Source organism: Artibeus jamaicensis, unplaced genomic scaffold (genome assembly GCF_021234435.1).
Source record: "Artibeus jamaicensis isolate MK-2021 breed Jamaican fruit bat unplaced genomic scaffold, CSHL_Jam_final contig_3182, whole genome shotgun sequence".
In the NCBI taxonomy this organism is placed as follows: Eukaryota; Metazoa; Chordata; class Mammalia; order Chiroptera; family Phyllostomidae; genus Artibeus; species Artibeus jamaicensis.
Window position 1 is genome coordinate 4,871,905 of NW_026521742.1, and position 17,894 is coordinate 4,889,798.

The 17,894-nt window shown below is 38.5% G+C and overlaps 1 protein-coding gene across 1 annotated transcript in view; it reads right to left on the reverse strand.

Moving 5' to 3' along the window:
• The window catches only part of GTF2I (general transcription factor IIi), a gene marked incomplete at its 5' end in the record, with an annotated part of 45,359 nt that overhangs the window by 15,917 nt on the left and 11,548 nt on the right, over positions 1-17,894 (reverse strand). Inside the window, 6 exons of the mRNA XM_053663483.1 lie at positions 6,403-6,477; positions 6,831-6,889; positions 7,510-7,693; positions 8,648-8,719; positions 12,136-12,194; positions 13,187-13,370. Coding sequence (XP_053519458.1) covers positions 6,403-6,477; positions 6,831-6,889; positions 7,510-7,693; positions 8,648-8,719; positions 12,136-12,194; positions 13,187-13,370 — 633 coding nt within the window. The remainder of the gene's footprint in view (positions 1-6,402; positions 6,478-6,830; positions 6,890-7,509; positions 7,694-8,647; positions 8,720-12,135; positions 12,195-13,186; positions 13,371-17,894) is intronic.

The window sequence follows — 17,894 nt, forward strand, 5'->3', positions numbered from 1 at the left end:
CCCCTGCTGGGAACTGGCCTGCAACCCAGACATGTGCCCTGACAGGGAATCGAACCACGATCCTTTAGTTCACAGGCCTGCCCTCAATCCACTGAGCTACACCAGCCAGAGTTAATTTGATTTTTAAAGTAATAAAAAATTCCACTTACAAGCATGACACATAATTTAAAATGTAACATTAGTGAGGTGCGACCAAAATACCTTTCTTGCCACGAAACTGACAAAAAGGGCCCAGACACAGAGACAGCTATTCACAACTAAAATCACTTAAAAGTACTAATAGCTATTTGGTAGTATTTTAACCTATTTAAATTAAACTGAGTGTATTTATAGCACTAGAAAGCTACTATGAGATAAGCACTTCTATTACTGGCATGGGTAAAGCAAAGAAAGCTATTAACTCTTTTAAAGTAGACACCAAAAACAGAGGAAAGTGTAAGTGTGCAAAGTGAGGATTTAACACTAAGATGGTATTTTTTTCCAATTTAGAAACATAATGGCTAGTGTAATAAACAGGTCTGTTACCTAAGCAAGAAAAGCTAAGGAGCATGGGGGCAAGATTTTAGGATGGTAGAGATGTCCTTTATATTGTATCTGCAGTTCCATAAGAAATTGTCTTAATTCAGATATTTATTTGCATTTAATTATCAAATCCTAAAAAAAAAAAATAAATGTAGAGTTAAAAACATGACCACACAAAAATCTGTATATGAATATTCATAGTTGCATTATTTGTAACAGGCAAAATGTGGACACAATCCAAATGCCCATCAAATAATGGATAAACAAAGTGGTATATCCACATAATGGAATATAATTAATCTATAAAAAAAGGAATGGTACCATTAGGATAGATATTATCTAAACCATAGAAAATAAAAAATACTGGTGTGGGTGTGCAAACTCAAACCATTGGTGCACTGCTTATGGGAATGTAAAATGATACCACTGCTATGAAAAAAATGGCCATTCCTCAAAAATTTAAACATAGAATAACCACATGACCCAGCAATTCACTTCTAGATACATAATGAAGAGAACTGAAAAGAGGCAATTGAACAGCTATTTGTACCTCTAAGTTCATAGCAGCATCATTCCCAAGAGCCGGAAGGTAGTCATCAGGGGCTGGGGTGAGAGGGGAAGTGGGTGGGGAGGTCCTGTTTAACAGGTGGTTTCAGTAGGAAAAGTGGAAAAGATCTGGAGGTGGGAGGTGGTTATTGTCACACGACAATGGAAGGTAGTAATGCCAATGAACCGTACACTTAGAAATGGTTAAAATGGTAAATTTTATGTCATACATATACACGCGACAACACAGATGAACCCAGAAAATGAAAGAAACCAGTTGCAAGGAACCAGTTATTATATGGTTCTATTTATAGGAAATGTCCAAAACAGATGTAACCATACAGACAAAAAAAAGAGCAGTGGTGGGTAACGGGGTGTGACTACAAACTGGTTATGTTTTCCCCCCCTAGGTGATAAAAATGTTCTGGAATTACTTACTAATGATGTTGCAAAACCTTATAAATATACTAAAACTCAACTGTGTATTTTAAAATGATAAACTTTATGTGTGAATTATGTATCAATTTAAGAACAGCATGAGTTAAGTATTATTTTTGTCCCCATTTTACAAATATCCTAACTGAAATAAAGAGGTTTTAGTTTTGTGCCTACAATTCAAATCCAAACACATTGGTCTCAGTACCTGCGCTTTGTTATAAATACTTTTTTTTTCTTGGACACCGAGAAGACTCAAGCAAATATCTGTTAAGGTATTCTAGAAAAGTGCCCTGCTATCCCTGACAACGGGTGCAGGCAGGACTGAGTCTGCATTTCCTGTGTCTTGCCATGAACACAAACACAACCACTGAAGCTCTACAAGTCATCTTGCACCCATGAAGGGGGGCCTACAGCAGGGGTGTCGAACTCATGTTCATCGGGGGCCACATCAGCCTAGTGGTTGCCTTCAAAGGCCAAATGTAACTTCAGGACTGTATAAATGTAACTACTCCTTAACAGTTAAGCAAGAGCTCGGTGCTGCCACTGGATAGAAACCAGGTGGAGGGCCAGATTCAGCCCATAAGCCTTGTGTTTGCCACCTGTGGCCTACAGGAAACAGTGAAGCCAAACTGGACTTGAGCTACTGAAGGAAACCTACCATCCGAATTATTTGTGTGTGAGAAAAGGAGGCATCTCCCTATTGGTAAAATCACTATTGGTTATAACAGAATACAATCCTAAATTATAACCTTACTTCTAATCATTTTAACTCATTACATTCCATCTTCACTTCTCTAGTTTCCTAGCATCAAATTGATAAACAAGTTTACTTGATAATAAGCTTTGCTTTAACAAGCACAATGGATAAAGTTAAAAAATATAAGAGGAACTTCCAGAAGTTCCCCCGTGTGTGAACTAACAATTATGAATTAATCTGTATTTGGGAAATATGCTAATTCTAACAATCTACAAACTGCCTATAAAAATGGTGTGTATTTAATGGCTGCTCAAAACACAGATTAATTTTTTGGAGATCAGGACACCAGTGCGTATGCAATGTACCTTTATACTAGTCAAAAGAAAAAAAAAGTTTAGAGGTTGTAGTGACTTTTTTTATAAAACAGCTTTTTATAATCTGCATTTTCATGTTTTTAAATTTTTATGATGTATTTCATTGATTATGCCATTACAGTTGTTCCATTTCCCTTCACTCTCCTCCACCCTGCACACTTCGTCCCCCCACATTCCCTTAGCTTCTCCATTTCCCACACTACTCTCACCCTCCCCTATTTTTCTCCCCATGACCTATGTTACTTATTCTCTATATCTTCTCCTCACTTGTCCTCCTTCCATTCCCGTTGCTAACTCTCCATGTGATCTCCATTTCTGTAGCTCTGCTCCTGTTTTAGCTATCGGCTTAGTTTGCTTTTGTTTTAGATGTGGTTGTTAATAACTGTGAGTTTGCTGTCCTTTCACTGTTCATCTTTTTTATCTTCTTTTTCTTAGATAAGTCCCTTTAACATTTCATATAATAAGGGCTTGGTTGGTGATGATGAACTCCTTGAATTTGACCTTATCTGAGAAACACTTTATCTGCCCTTCCATTCTAAATGAAAGTTTTGCTGGATAGATCAATCTTGGTTGTAGGTCTTTGGATTTCATGACATGGAATACTTCTTTCTAGCCCCTTCTTGCCTGTAAGGTCTCTTTTGAGAAATCTGCTGACAGTCTGATGGGAAGTCCTTTGTAGGTGACTGTCCCCTTATCTCTTGTTGCTTCTAGGATTCTCTCCTTCATTTTAATCTTGGCTAATGTAATGATGATGTGCCTTGGTGTGTTCCTCCTCGGGTCCAACTTCTTTGGGACTCTCTGAGCTTCCTGGATTTCCTGGAAGTCTATTTACTTTGCCAGATTGGGGAAGTTCTCTTTTATTATTTGTTCAAATAAGTTTTCCCCTTGTTGGTCTTCCTCTTCCCCTTCTGGTACCCCTATAATTCGGATGTTGGATTGTTTAAAGACGTCCTGGAGGTTCCTAAGCCTCTCCTCATTTTTTTTGAATTCTCGTTTCTTCATGCTTTTCTGTTTGGTTGTTTTTTTCTTCCTTCTGGTCCACTCCATTGATTTGAGTCCCAGTTTCCTTTCTATCACTATTGGTTCCCTGTGTATTTTCCTTCATTTCACTTAGTGTAGCCTTCATTTTTTCATCTAATTTGTGACCAAAATGAACAGGTTCTGTGAGCATCCTGATCACCAGTGTTTTGACCTGTTCATATATAGGTTGGCTATCTCTTGGTCGCTTAGATGTATGCTTAGATGTATTGGCTCTGGGGCTCTGATTTGTTCTTCCGTTTGCGCCGTAAGTTTTTGGTGTGGTCGCACCTGTTAGATAGTGAGGGGCGGAGCCTTAGGTGTTCACCAGGGAGGGCAACCAAGTGGCTGTATGTGAAGGTGGGGTCAGAGAGGGAATAAAGGAGGTTGCTCTCTCTTGGATTTCGGCCCCCTCTGCCACTTCCCACAAGCAAACTGGGCCCTTCTGGTGCTGGTTCTCGAGTGGGTGGGCTTGTGTAAGTTCTAGGACCCTGTGGGTCTCTCCAATGAATGCTCCTGTGAGGCTAGGAGTCTCTCCCAGCACCTGTGCCCCCCAAAATGTTTTCAATTGGTGCTTTTAGGCTTTATTTCCCATCACTGGGTCCCTGGGTTGTGTGGTCTGTCTTGCTGCCTGTTTTCGCCTTATTTGCGTGTGAATGTGTGACTGTGGTCAGCCAGTGGCCTTGCGCGCCTCACTGGGTCTGCTTGTTTCTTCCCCTCACCCTAGGTCTGCTAGCCCCACGCTACCGGCTCACCTGGGTGTGTTAGCCACCGCTTTTTCCTGCTGCAACCCTCTCCGCCAGCCACCGACTCCACTCCCTCTTACCGGTCTGGATGAATGGTTGTCAGACTTCCTTACAGACCAATTTCCTGTATGTTTTGGTTGTGTTTTTGTTTCTACATCTTTGTTGTCCTTAATTTTGATTGTGTGAGGAGGCACAGTGTTTCCACCTACGCCTCTACCTTGGCTGGAAGTCCAGAAGTTGTAGTGACTTTTACTACATGTTGTCATCTGTGTATAGAAGGTCTTATGCCTTGCTTAATGTCCACAATGTTTTAAAATAAGATAATTTGTAACTCTACCAGGGTTCTTTAACAGCAGTCTCTCCTTTTCTGAGGTACACGCTGTTTTCTTAAGCCACCTTTACTCCTATATCACAGAATATATTGTATGTTGTAAAATATTTCATATCTCTTTTTTTAAAAAAAGGATTTATTTCTAGAGAGGGGAGAAGGGAGGGAGAAAGGCAGGGAAAATAACAATGTGTGGTTGCCTCTCATGTGCCCCCTACTGGGGACCTGGCCCACAACCCAGGCATGTGCCCTGACTGGAAATCAAACCAATGACCTTCAGTTCACAGGCTGGCGCTCAATCAACTGAGCCACACCAGCCAGGTCCCTTCTCTACCTCTTAATTTAAGCACGTGTTATTCCGCCCCATCTTTCCTTCTGACATTCACTCTCTTTGTAATCTCTAATCTCAAAACCTCAAAAGTGACATTTTGGAGCCATTACTTCTATAATGGCTCTACTCATCAATCAAATGAAGACTACATGGACCAATCATTTCAAGAGGACAACTATTATGACCCTAGAATCAGCTGGTTCCAGGACTCTTCTGGCATTGATATCTTAAAAGTTCCTAAGATAACAAGTACAGTCAGAAGAAAACACAAAATTATGCTCCCTAAAATACGAGATTATTTGTCATCACCCTGTATTACTATACTTAATCAGCACCTTTGCTCATGCTACGCTTTCTAGAGAATGGCATCCCTGAGTTTCTGCCTGAACATATTCTACCCTTCCAGCAAAGCCTAATTTAAGTGTAATCTTTTCTATGACGCTTCCATCACCATCTTATGCAGTATCACATTGTTCATATTGTTAAAATCTATATGGTTTCAGTCCCAGGTTTGTCTGGTTCCTCACCATCTATGTCTTTCTACTAAAACTAACACCACAAGTATCTTACTACCTAGACTTGGTACTTGAGGTCCTCCAGGAAAGTATGGGAAAAGTTATGTAACAGAGAAACCTCCCTCAGATCTTTTCAAAAGGGGGAAAGTAAATGATTGAGTACATTTAAATTTAATTCTTGACCATTTTTAACAGAAGTGATTCAACTGGCATATAATACCCATAAACTACACAAGGATTCCTGAACAGGATGAACTAAGGCGCCACTTAATATCAACATGACAGCTCAATACAAAACTTGAGGTTATGTGACAACAAAGAACTATCCTAATGAAGCCACCCTTTTCTTCTGAGTTAATGAAAAGACAGAAGGCGATGTGCACACCTAAGAGTAGGCTGAGGATTGTCTTTAATGTTGTACAAAGTACTTTAATACTGTGATTCTGAAAAGATTAAGACTCCCACAGACCCAATGGAAGTGGAGATATGGAAGTAAATCTGAGGATATAGAAGGAACTAGTTTAATACAAGGTATTGCTGTTTAAACCACCCCTAAACTTTCTTTCTGAAAATGTGTAGGAAAAAAAGGAGATTAAAAAATCCCACACATTCTCATCTGCATCCTTAGTGTTTTAATAGGATAGAAAAGCATTTCAGGGATTTTCTTGGAAGCAGTTTACAATATATTCTCAATAAGCATCATGCAACTGTTTTTGAAAATTTCAATCAGAAAGATTCAGGAATTTAGCTTTAATCAGGTCACCTATTCACATCTAAACAAGTTGTGTAAAACTTCATCTGCATAAAAACATATACAGTAATCTAAAGAATCAATAGATGAAAGGAGTGAACTGGAAAATCCACAGAAACATGCCACAGGGGCCTCACCTTCCACAGTGACCTCAATTTCCGGAACTTTCGAATTACTCCCAGGGCTGCGTGGTCTTTTCGGGGACTGCAAGGCTGTAAAGTGAGCACATAATTACCTTTGCATATTATAAGAAAAAAACAGAAGGGGATGCTTTATAGAGCAGAGTATTAAAATTCATACAGTTTGGCTCTTTTCAAAGAAACCTGAAGAATTAAACTGCTTGTGTAATCCTCCACATGAGTCTCAACAAAGCTGTGGAAACATGAATGAAGGAGGATTGCAAATGTGAAATTTCCAATGAATGTGTGAAAAAACAAAAGGTCCATTAAATAAAATAACTTAAAAAATATTGGCCAATGATTCAGTATGATTTGGGTAATGTTGAAAAATAATGTTTTAATGCACTGAAGTATATATATAATAAAGAGCATATACAATCTCTTACCTTTAGTGTTTATTTTACTAGCCATTCCAGGAGGCAAGTAGGAAATAACTAGTTCAGGTCTAGAGAAAAAACCAAGAAGCATTACAGTAACCAGTGTAATATTGGTCTTCACAGCCAGTAAGAATGATCATGACCAATGTTTTTTGTAAGGGTGATCCTAGGATCATTCTGTAATGCAGCAATAATGCCTGTATTTCTGGACCAAAACCCTCCCTTTTCCTTCCCACAACTATTTGCTACATAATTTTAGGAAGAGCAAATAACTTCTTTCATAGAAATACAAATGAACTCTATAGTTTCTTCAGCTACTAAAATTCTGGAGACATGTAAATAAAAAATTTAATTCATGAAATTCAGTTGTCCATAAGTTCGATCAGCATTTTCATCTTCCATTCAACTATTTAGGAATACTAAGAGACATAGTGTCTCGAATCAACTTGAACACCACCACTGGGAGGCAGGGGTTCCAATTCTCCTTGTACTAGTGAAGAAAAATAAAGTACAAGTGAAAGGAGTTGCAAAGGTAATGGAAAAGATCAGGACTGTAGCTCAGAGACATGCTTTTCCATCATGAATGTCAAAGCATTAGCTGTCACATATAGCTAGAAAATAATTTAAATAAAAATAAAATTTTATGATTTTAATTCCAAAAATGACTATGAAAGCAAAAACAACTTACTTTTTAACAACAAACTTGATTTTATTACTGCCACGAACAATCCTTTCAAGTCGTGGAATTCCAAACCAGGTAGGGCTTCGAAAGGGAATTCCCTCCGGCAAGCCTTCTACGTAAAGAAACTCAGGATTTGATTCAAACACAGGGTATGGTACTTTTACTGCTTCTGTGAGTCCAAGAGCTTGAGCTGAAATTGTAAGAAAATATAACTTATAGAAGGTAAAGTTTTGTACTCTTACAATATAACAATACAGTCTTCATATATATTGCACAACATTCACCACAATTAATCCAGTTAACATCTGGATATTATCAAATGCGTTATGCAAAAGTTCTGTATAATCTGTTAATATCTATTTAATATGAAGGCATTTGCTCAGTATATTGTGCAAAACTGAAGAACAAGGCTAAAAGGTAAGTACTTTTAGGATGAACATTTTAACACTTCAAATCAAAAGAACAGTTTATATTATTAGTCAAAATTATTTCTGTGCTCTGGGCAGAAATGAACTATATAGCCATTCCATACTGAAATGACACGTACCCAGCCTTTGTGTTGTCAACTAGGTGCAAATTTGCTGTTCAAAAAAATATGCTGCATATGATGCATCTAGGCAGAACCTCAGCTACAGATCAGAGGCAGAGGAATTAAGATTCCTGATCTAGGACAAAATCCTCATTACTAAGTAGTAAAACGAGGACAGAAACCGCCCATGAAATCCTGCCATCACTCTCACTCCTTATTTCCTTTTTCATGACAGACACACCCAATAAACTAAAACACTCTTGCTGAGCCTCCTCAGAATCCTCAAGACAGGCTCCAGGAAACGGCTATCAACAAATCTATGTTGAAACACAGGGTGAAACCTATTTGCCGTTCAATATCAGCCAGATTTATAGTAAAGACAGTGGAACTGGGATTTATCCCACCTCCAACCTTCTCTCCCATTTTGACATATGAGAAAACTGAATCCAAGAGAAATAAAGTAACTTTTGGGTTAAGTAGTGAATTTAGTAGCAGAAATAAAAAACCACTCAGCTTCTGGGACCATCCTTCAGGTCCTGAACTGCTATAATTCATTCAGAACACTGCCTTTCATTTGTTTTTTAAATTAAAACATAATCACCAAGTTTTACTTACCAAATTTCAAATTAAAAATCTCTTCCACTTGCTTTCGTAGCTTAGTAATTCTGACATTCCAATCTTCTTTGACTAGAAGGCAAAAATAAATCTAATTAACAATGCTCCTTGCTGGATCTGACACAAAATTAGATTGGAAGCTGTTTTTGTATTAGTTTTAGGGTACAATCTAATGATGCTCTTAATTCTATTTTAAGATCAAAAACTTTGGGTCTTAAGGAAGAGAATGACTTCGTATACTTGTCAAATATCAGAAGAACTGAGGAAAACAGAATTCGAGTTTAAGTTCACACTGTAAATAAAGCACTTGCTCCCAGGACTGCCCTAAATGAGTGGCACTCGAACACTCCTCCGGAGTCACATCAGAGAATCCTGTGGGGACTGGAAGGCCAGCTGTGCAAGGCTGTCCAGACTTCCAGGTTCAACCACAACAGCTTCACTTTCCATACTGGCATTCCTTGTTTTATTGAACAGGTATGTGCCCAGAAATCCACACAAAACACAACTTCACTAATCACAGCAAGAAATAAATGGTAGTAAAGAAACGGAAATTGAAGAAATAAATGTTAAAGAGGTTAGAGAGTTGTCACTCAAAACTACACATATTGCCCTGGCTGGTATAGCTCAGTGGATTGAGCGCGGGGGGCCTGCGAACCAGAGGATCGCGGTTCGATTCCCAGTCAGGGCACATGCCTGGGTTGCAGGCCAGTTCCCAGCAGGGGATCCATGAGAGGCAACCATGCATTGATATTCTCTCTCTCTCTCTCTCCTTCCCTTCCCTTCTAAAGATAAATAAATAAAATCTTTAAAAAATATATTTAAAAAAATCTTCACCTTTAAAAACTACACATATCTACAACCCAGTTTATTTCCTTATCCCTTATTATAAGACAACCACTCCTTTTTAAATGTAATGTAAAAATGGAGAAAATATAAGTCATTGTAGAAGACATTTCGGATGTCACTCACTGGGACAGATAATCAGGGCATGTTTGGTGAAGTTAAGGACAAAGCAGATGGATCTGGGGGGCACTGGAGGGATGACTGGGGCATTCGGTAAGGAAAGGAGGGGGCACGAGCACAAGGAAGAGCAGAGAGTACACAAATCGCGGAAGTGTGAAAGTCACTACTGTTCACTGACAAAGGCAGTGGAAGACATTGGGAAAGTTCTGCAAATACTGCTAAAGTAGATGGCCTCAGAAAGTCTTTTAACATTTTTTTTTTTACTTTTACTGTACTAGTATCTCAAGGGTTTAACATGGTAACTTAACCATTCAACCAGAGTAACTTTGGTATAAATCAAATCTGAATTATTACCATAAAGATGTCTAGCTTCTCCTTTCCCATGGCAAAAAGCTGCCATTAACTTGTTGCTCAGTCTCCTGTTCTGCCCCACCCCCCACTTCCTTCTCTGGTTATCTGCTACTCTAATAAAAACAATCTCTGAACTACCTCCTCACGAGAGCCAAGTAAACCTCCCCATTCTTCCCATTTAAAGTGCAATTACTTGGCTAGAAGCTCAATTACTTGTCTAGCGTGACAACTTTCTCACAGCTGACATACATTTTTTACCAGATTGAAGGCAAAGTATACCCACAGTGTATTTAAGCATACAACTGTTACCTAATAGCAGGCCATGCCAAGAATTAAAAAGACATTGCTGATGACAATAGTGGCTCACAAAATCCTTGTCATGTAGTCTGAGACTTGAATTGGCCCAGCAAAATGCTAATGCCTGGTTCACTGGCAGAGCAAGTTAAGGTTTTGTTGGAATGAAGAATGATAACCATCAATTCTTTCCAAAATCTATGAATAACAACAGGAGGCCAAACATCAATGACTCGAGAATGTTAGAGAATTGAGATTCTTCTTTTGATAATAGGCCTTAAATCCTCTATGCTAGAAGATGGCAAATCAAGTACTAGTGAAAATGACACAGTTCAATCCTTGGAGTAACATCCATGATTCCTGTACACCCTTTCAATGACATATGTTTAACTTTTTCCATTTGCAGTCAATTATTACAACTGCCCCTAATAAAAGCAGTGATCAATCACATTAATCACAGCCTTGAATTTGAGGTCTTAAGAAATGAGGTTCATACACAGACTTTCATCATATTCTTCTTTATTCATATTAAAGCTCTACCCTTGGGGGTATTTTTTCCATTACTTCCCTTGGTAAAGTCTGTGTCATCTCTAATCTTCAATTCATCACCAATACTTTGTTTCTTTGCCTAAATCATAAGCATGCTGAGGAGGCCACTGTGCTTTGATGCGCAACTTCATTATTAAACATTGACTATACCTCCTCCCCTGCTAAATTCCTGGCACAAGATAATTTTTCTTCCCTAGTTCAGTACTTCTCAACCACTTCTCACGCCATGATAAAAACAAAATTATGCAATCCATTTGGCATATTGGTTGACCTTTACCAGTTACCACTGGTACACTACAAGCCGAAGGATCAGTATTTTAGTACAAACACCCAACCTTAGCGTTTACAAGAATGATAAGCTGCATGAATTCAGAAACAACCACTGGTTCTTAGCAACGGACGTCCCCAAGGTTGTAAAAGTTGTGGTCACCTTTCTGACATTATGTAATGGTAAACAAATAGAAAGAAACAAATGTACAGAAATAAAAGTACACTATGGTTCGAATGAAGAATATAAAACCATTAATATGACTGAGACTGACGCTCACGGTTCTTTTTACTGGGCAGGGACATCAGTGCAGCTGCTGGAATTACAGTGTTCATCATTTAGAAAACAGGATCTGTGTGACTACAGATTCAGATCTAAACCCACATGGTCTGAATGGTCTGACACATCAGCACATTTGGGACCAAGCACTTGAAATGTGGCTAGTTCAAATTAGACACAGTGTAAAATACACACAAGCACTCCAAATAAAATATAAACATATAAAATATGTAAATTTCTTCACTGTGTATTTTTTATATAATTACATGTTGAAACATAGATTTGGCTACTAGAAAACTTAAAATGATATATGTGGCTTGCATTTGTGACAAACCTTTTATTCTTACTGAATACCAGTGGTCTAAATTTAAAGCTCAACTTTTCCAAAACTGCTTATGCTTAATTCATACTGATAAATCAAACATATGCTATTGAGCTTCCTCAAAAGATATTTCTGGAAAAAAAGAGAAATTTCATCACTTAAAAAAATTTTTTTTTAAATTTTATTTATTTACTTTTACACAGAGAAGGGAAAGAGAAAGAGTGGGAGAGAAGCATCAATGTGCCTACAAACCAAAAGGGTCTCCAGTTTGATTTCCAGTCAGGGCACATGCCTGGGTGTCAGGCCAGGTCCCCAGTAGGGGGGTGGGAGGCAACCACACATTGATGCTTCCCTCCTTTCTCCCTCCTTTTCTCTGAAAACAAATAAATAAAATCTTTTTTAAAAATGTTAAAAACAATTTATCTAATAAGCTTTTAAAAAAGGAATTCACAATTATTTTACCTGGTGTATTCGTTCTTGGCTGAGTAACTTCAGTAGTACTGTGAGTCAGAAGTTCTGGTCTGTAAAAAGTCAGTTGAAATTAGTAACAGAGCATTTAGGAATGCCTTAAAGGCTTTCCCCACACATCTCTGCAGTGCTAATGATTTTCAAAATGGCTCATTCTGCCTTCTTGTAGAGTGGAAAGTATCATTCTGGTGACTACAGATTATTCAGAAAACAGCAATTTTAAGAGATGCCCATGGGACCACCTTTGTGTCCTCAAAGGTGTTTTAAGCGTAAATGTACAAAACCATTCCCAGTTCAACCTTCTGTTTCTAAACCTCAGATGAACTATATACCACAACACAGCTAGAAACATCCAGCTGTGCCATCCTAAAGTTGCTACTCCTTTCTACAATTAGTACAACAAACATACACAAATACACAATTCCCAAAGAGCAAGCAAGTATCAGAGTCTACCCCCACCACAATCATTCTGTAGTAAAGACAGGCCTTCTGTTCACAGTCCCTCCCTGCTCCTGAACTGTCCACTCTGCTATCCTTCAAACCGAGGCCAAAACAGCATTTCTAAAATGCAAATCCAAATTATTTAATAACTCCGATTGTATTAGGACATAAGGCCTTCCCTCCCCCTGGCTACCACCATCTACCACGCCATGCCCACAAGGCATGTCACTTATTCTACACAGAATCATACAGTCATGTAAACATTAAAGTACGTTTGACACCTCCCTGCCCCTACTTATATTTCCTTTACTTGAAACACCATTTCTCCAATCTCTAGGTACAACTGATCAATCTACATGCTACTGCTTGTCTCTTCCCCCAAAGTGCTTAGTGACATTTTATTGCATTTATCTCTGTAATAAGCCTTCCAAAAACAATTTTGTATGTCTGATGCCTGATAGTAAATAAGCATTTGCTCAGTAAATGAATCTAAAGTAACACCTTAATTCTGAATACCAGAGAGGGGAATAAAAGACCCATTTTCATGAAACCACTCTTTTCTTAAAGACAGCATTAAATTTGTTTCTGCAGGTTATAATCTTACCTTTTAATAACAAACTTAATTCGATTGCCCACTTGAATGATTTTTTCCAGCCTTGGGATTCCATACCATGAGGGACTTCTAAAAGGAATGTTTTCCGGAAGTCCTTCAACGTAGAGATCATTAGGATGTGCCTCAAATTTCTGGTAAGGCACAGCCTTGGCTTCAGTGCTCCCCAAAGCTTCAGCTGTAACAAAAGAAAAGCAATTCAGGAGACTAAGTTTTCACTGAAATCAAATTTTAGTATAATCCAAAGCAATGTACATGTCAACTTTTTAAAAAGTTAAGTATACCCTGGAAACACATATAGTAAGTACTAAAATAAAATAGACTTAATGCAGCAAATACAAGTACAAAGGGCCCCTGATCAAGGGTGACTTATGGCAGATTTAATGTTTCCTGATTCTAAGACCATCTTAATAATGCTAAATGTCATAAAAATTTTTCATTATCTTTAAAAGATTATCAAAAGAAACTTTGACACAATAAAGATCATAACTTAAATACTACTTTTTTTAATATTTGAAGAGAGGTTTTTGTTAATGTTTTGAGTATAATAATTCTTTTACTAGCTCCTGCAACTGTGAGATTAATATTCCTTACCCTTTAAACAACATGAATGCGTCATTTTACAAGCAAATAACCCTCTGCGAAGAATTTATGGAATGGGAAATAAAAATAGTAAGCAGAGACTGGTTTAGACTAAAAGAGACATATCAACCAAAGTTAGTGTATGAACCTTATTTAAATCTACATTCAAAAAAGCAAAGCTTTGAAGGTACTTTCTGGATGAATGAGGAAACTCAATGAAGGGCTGGATGAGAGTGGATACAAAGTCACAGTCAATTCTGTCAGGTATGATAATAAATGACACTGTGCATGTTTATAAGAAAATGTCCACACTGTCATGGATACACACCAAATAAGAAAAATGACACAATACCCAAAAGAGGTAAAGATGAACAAATGTGGACAAATCTTAATGATCACTGAATTTAAAATTGGGTATATTTTTCTACTGTTCAACAGGTGTAAAATTGAAATTTTAAGATGTAAAAGTGAAAGTCCTAATCCCTGCTCTGTAACCACATCCAAACATAGTTTTAATAAATGAGTCAAACAGCCCTGACCAGTGTGGTTCACTGGGTTGAGCGTTCCACAAAGTGAAAGGTTGCTGGTTCAATTCCCAGTCAGGGCACGTGCCTGAATTGCAGGCCAGGTCCCCAGTTGGGGGTGTGAGAGAGGCAACCAATTCAAGCTTCTGTCTTTCTCTTTCTCCCTCTCTTCCCTTCTCTAAAAGTAAATAAATAAAATCTTTAAAGTAAATAAACAAGAGTCAAACTATTTACACAGTTATCAGCATGTATAGGTTTCCCTTGTATTCTGTATGGTACATTTAAATATTCTACAATTTGATGGTTTATCAGTGCCTCCCTGAAGTATTAATCTGCACCTCTTTGACTCTTAGATTTGACTTTATTCTCAAATGTAAACACCTTCTGTCTGATTTTCTTCCTTTATTTCATTAGCACCAAATCTGAGGGGCTCAAGTACAGAATCTCTTTGATATGAAGAGGCTTTCACACTCATCTGGGAGTAGTATTAATTACAGTTCAATATAACAAGAAAAGGATATCATCATAATTCTAACAAACTTTCTATAAAATAACAAAAGAACAGCTGAGGAAGAGCGTAAGTTTCAGAAAACAGAAATACCCACTGTGTCGGTGACCCATCAATGAGGTCTCCTCTCTGTACAGTTACCCTGTCTCGCTGGTCCCCTTGTTCTGCTTCATTGCCCCCCCCCCCGACTACTTAACACCTTATGTAACCAATATTCAATTGCTGCCTTACTATGTGCATCTTTCCCTAATTTACTAATAAATGCTTTCTGGGGGGAGGCTGCTGTCTTCTGCTCGGCTGGGCTGTCGGCACCTGACACACAGGCGTTCACAGGTGCTGAACAACTGGTTCCTCGGCTGCTGTGGTGAGAATTTACCAACTGTTCGTGTTTGACAGTCATAGAGAATCTAAGTTTTTGTCTTCCTCTTCCAGGAGACTTAATTTAAAGAAAGCAGCATTTCCGCTGCCTTCTCACACTCTACAGTCGCTAGACTGCTGGACCATTACTGCCAACACAAAAAAGCTAGGCTTTTGTTGTTTGTGATGTAATAATATATAAACTCTTATCTATTTTCTTACCTCTGCTACAATGCCAAAATATTTTCCACTGGCCACTTTTTCTTTCTTTTTTGAACTATTTACTTACTTATTTAATCCTTACCCAAAACCCTTTTTATTTCCACTGGTTTTAGGGAGAAAGAGGAACACTGATGTGAGAGAGAAGCACAGATGGTTGCCCCCTGCACACGCCCCAGAACTAGGCATGTGCTTACGGCCCACACTCCAACCAGGCGAACTCATCGACTCCTCTTCCTTGCGTGGCACAAAAAGAAGCTTGCTTGGCAAGAAGCAATGATGCCATTGGGCTTGGCTGCTTCTTTTACCAGGCTCATTTCCAGAACTAAAATGTGAGGGCAAAGTTTAAGCCTGTTCATGCAGATACTCATTATTAAATGTCAGCTACTCATGGATTACAATGACACTATAGTGGATCTCTAATGATAAACAATGTTCTTCATCTGATTTATTTTACTAAATTTCTTGGAAATACAGTTATTTTTAAAGTGGTGAAGATTTTTAGTTTACTGTTAATTAGCTGATTTTGACAGATTAAGAAGACACATTATCACTAAGGTTCTACATTTATGTTCGAATGTTGAAGAAGGAAAAAATCTAAAATTTCTATTTTTTCCCCTGATGTGTTAAATTCTCAGGGAGTACAATAAGCTACAAGGTAAGTACATAAATTCTGCAAACACCACACAGTGACCTCAGTTTGTAACTGCCACCTGAGCTGCACCTAAAAAATGCTTTACTGAGACTTTAAGACCCAATGCCAAGCACTCCTCTTGGAAACCACAGGACAAACAAGAATCCTCACTCGGGAGACTTTCCATGCCCATGAGAGCTGTGGCAGCTCTGTACTTTGTTCTTGTCAGTGTTGAGACTGAATGAGGTACACGTACACCACGTGACAGAAAGGCCCAGTGATTTCTGAGAGCTTTACAAGACACTTTAATGGCATGGATCTACTCAATGAGTATTAGTTTAGCACCTGACCAAGCACCAAGCAGAGCTCTAATAGAAAACCAGACAGACAAGATCAGTTAGGGTGCTCATATCTACTGTGTTATGAGTGAGAGGAAATAGACAACCATTAGAGTTTTGAGGAAAATAAAAGGGTGAGGAGTTACAGTACGTGTGGCAGTTTATGCTAGATGGTACTCAATGAAGACCTCCCCTATGTGGTCATTTACATTGAGACATAAATAAAAAGGAGAGGCACAAAAAGACCAGAGGTAAGGGTATTCTGGAAATAACACTACAAGTGCAACAGTTCCAAAAAAGTATGAGGAAAACACAGAGAACAAGTACATGGTCTTTAGAGCTGGTGTGAAGAGAGCAAGTGGGATAGGGAATGAGGTGACATTAGAAGAAAGGCAGGATGGCCATGATCAGGGACTGTGGAGTTTATTCCAAGTACAAAGAAAAGCCAATGAGTACCCAACAGGGAAGTGACATGCACCATTTTATGTTTTTAATGCAATTAAAATCTGGCCACTTTATGGCACTGGCTTTGAATACAGTTGACAGACAGCAGTGAGGAAGAAAAGAGTATGAATTTCGGGTATGTTTTAAACATAGTCAGCAGGAGGCCTTGTGAAAATAAAAAATAAAGACTAACTAGCTTCTAGGGGATTTGGCTAGCACAACTGGGTTGAGTGAGGTGCCAATGGGTATACCAGGGAACAAACACGTTGCAGCAGGGAAAACCAAGGTCTCTATTTAGAACATGGGAAGTCGGAAGAGGTATCAAATAGGTGGGTGAATATAAAGGTCTGGTGGTAAGAGAAGTTTTTAGGACTAGAGACTTCAATTTGAAAGCCACCAGGATATAGACAATATGCTAATTTAAAGATCCATGATGAAGTGTGATTACTTGTGGAAAAAGCGAAGAAAAACAGGAAGGGCTCAGGACTGAGCTACAGAGAACCATTCCCAAAATTTAAAAAGTGAACAAAATGGAGGTGCCATCAAAAGAATGAAAATGAGCCCTGACTGGTATGGCTCAGTGGACTGAGTGCCAGCCTGTGAACCAAAGGCTCACAGGTTCAATTCCCACTCAGGGCACATGCCTGGGATGCAGGCCAGGTCCCCAGCTGGGGTGCGAGAGAGGCAACTGCACACTGATGTTTCTTTCCTTCTCTTCCCCTTGCTCTAAAAAGAAATAAATAAAATCTTAAACAAACATAAAAAAAGGAATGAAAATGACAGCCAAAAGGAAAAAACTAAGAGTCAAGAAAGTTTAAAACTGTCCCATTATATTAGATTTAAAAGAGAAAAATAATAAGAAAAACAATTCCATTGAATGCTGCTAAGAAGGATAAAAGCAGAAGAGAAGGTGACTTTTGCCAAACTCGTTGCTGTGAGAAACAAAGTCTAGGCATTTTCAGTGTTTAGGGATGGAAGCACAGCAAGCACAACAAACAAGATAACCACAGTAGTGTGGTCACGTGACATTTTCAGATAACCACCAGTGGATCATACCGCACTCCAGTGATACACAGCCACTGAAGGTCTCCTCTAT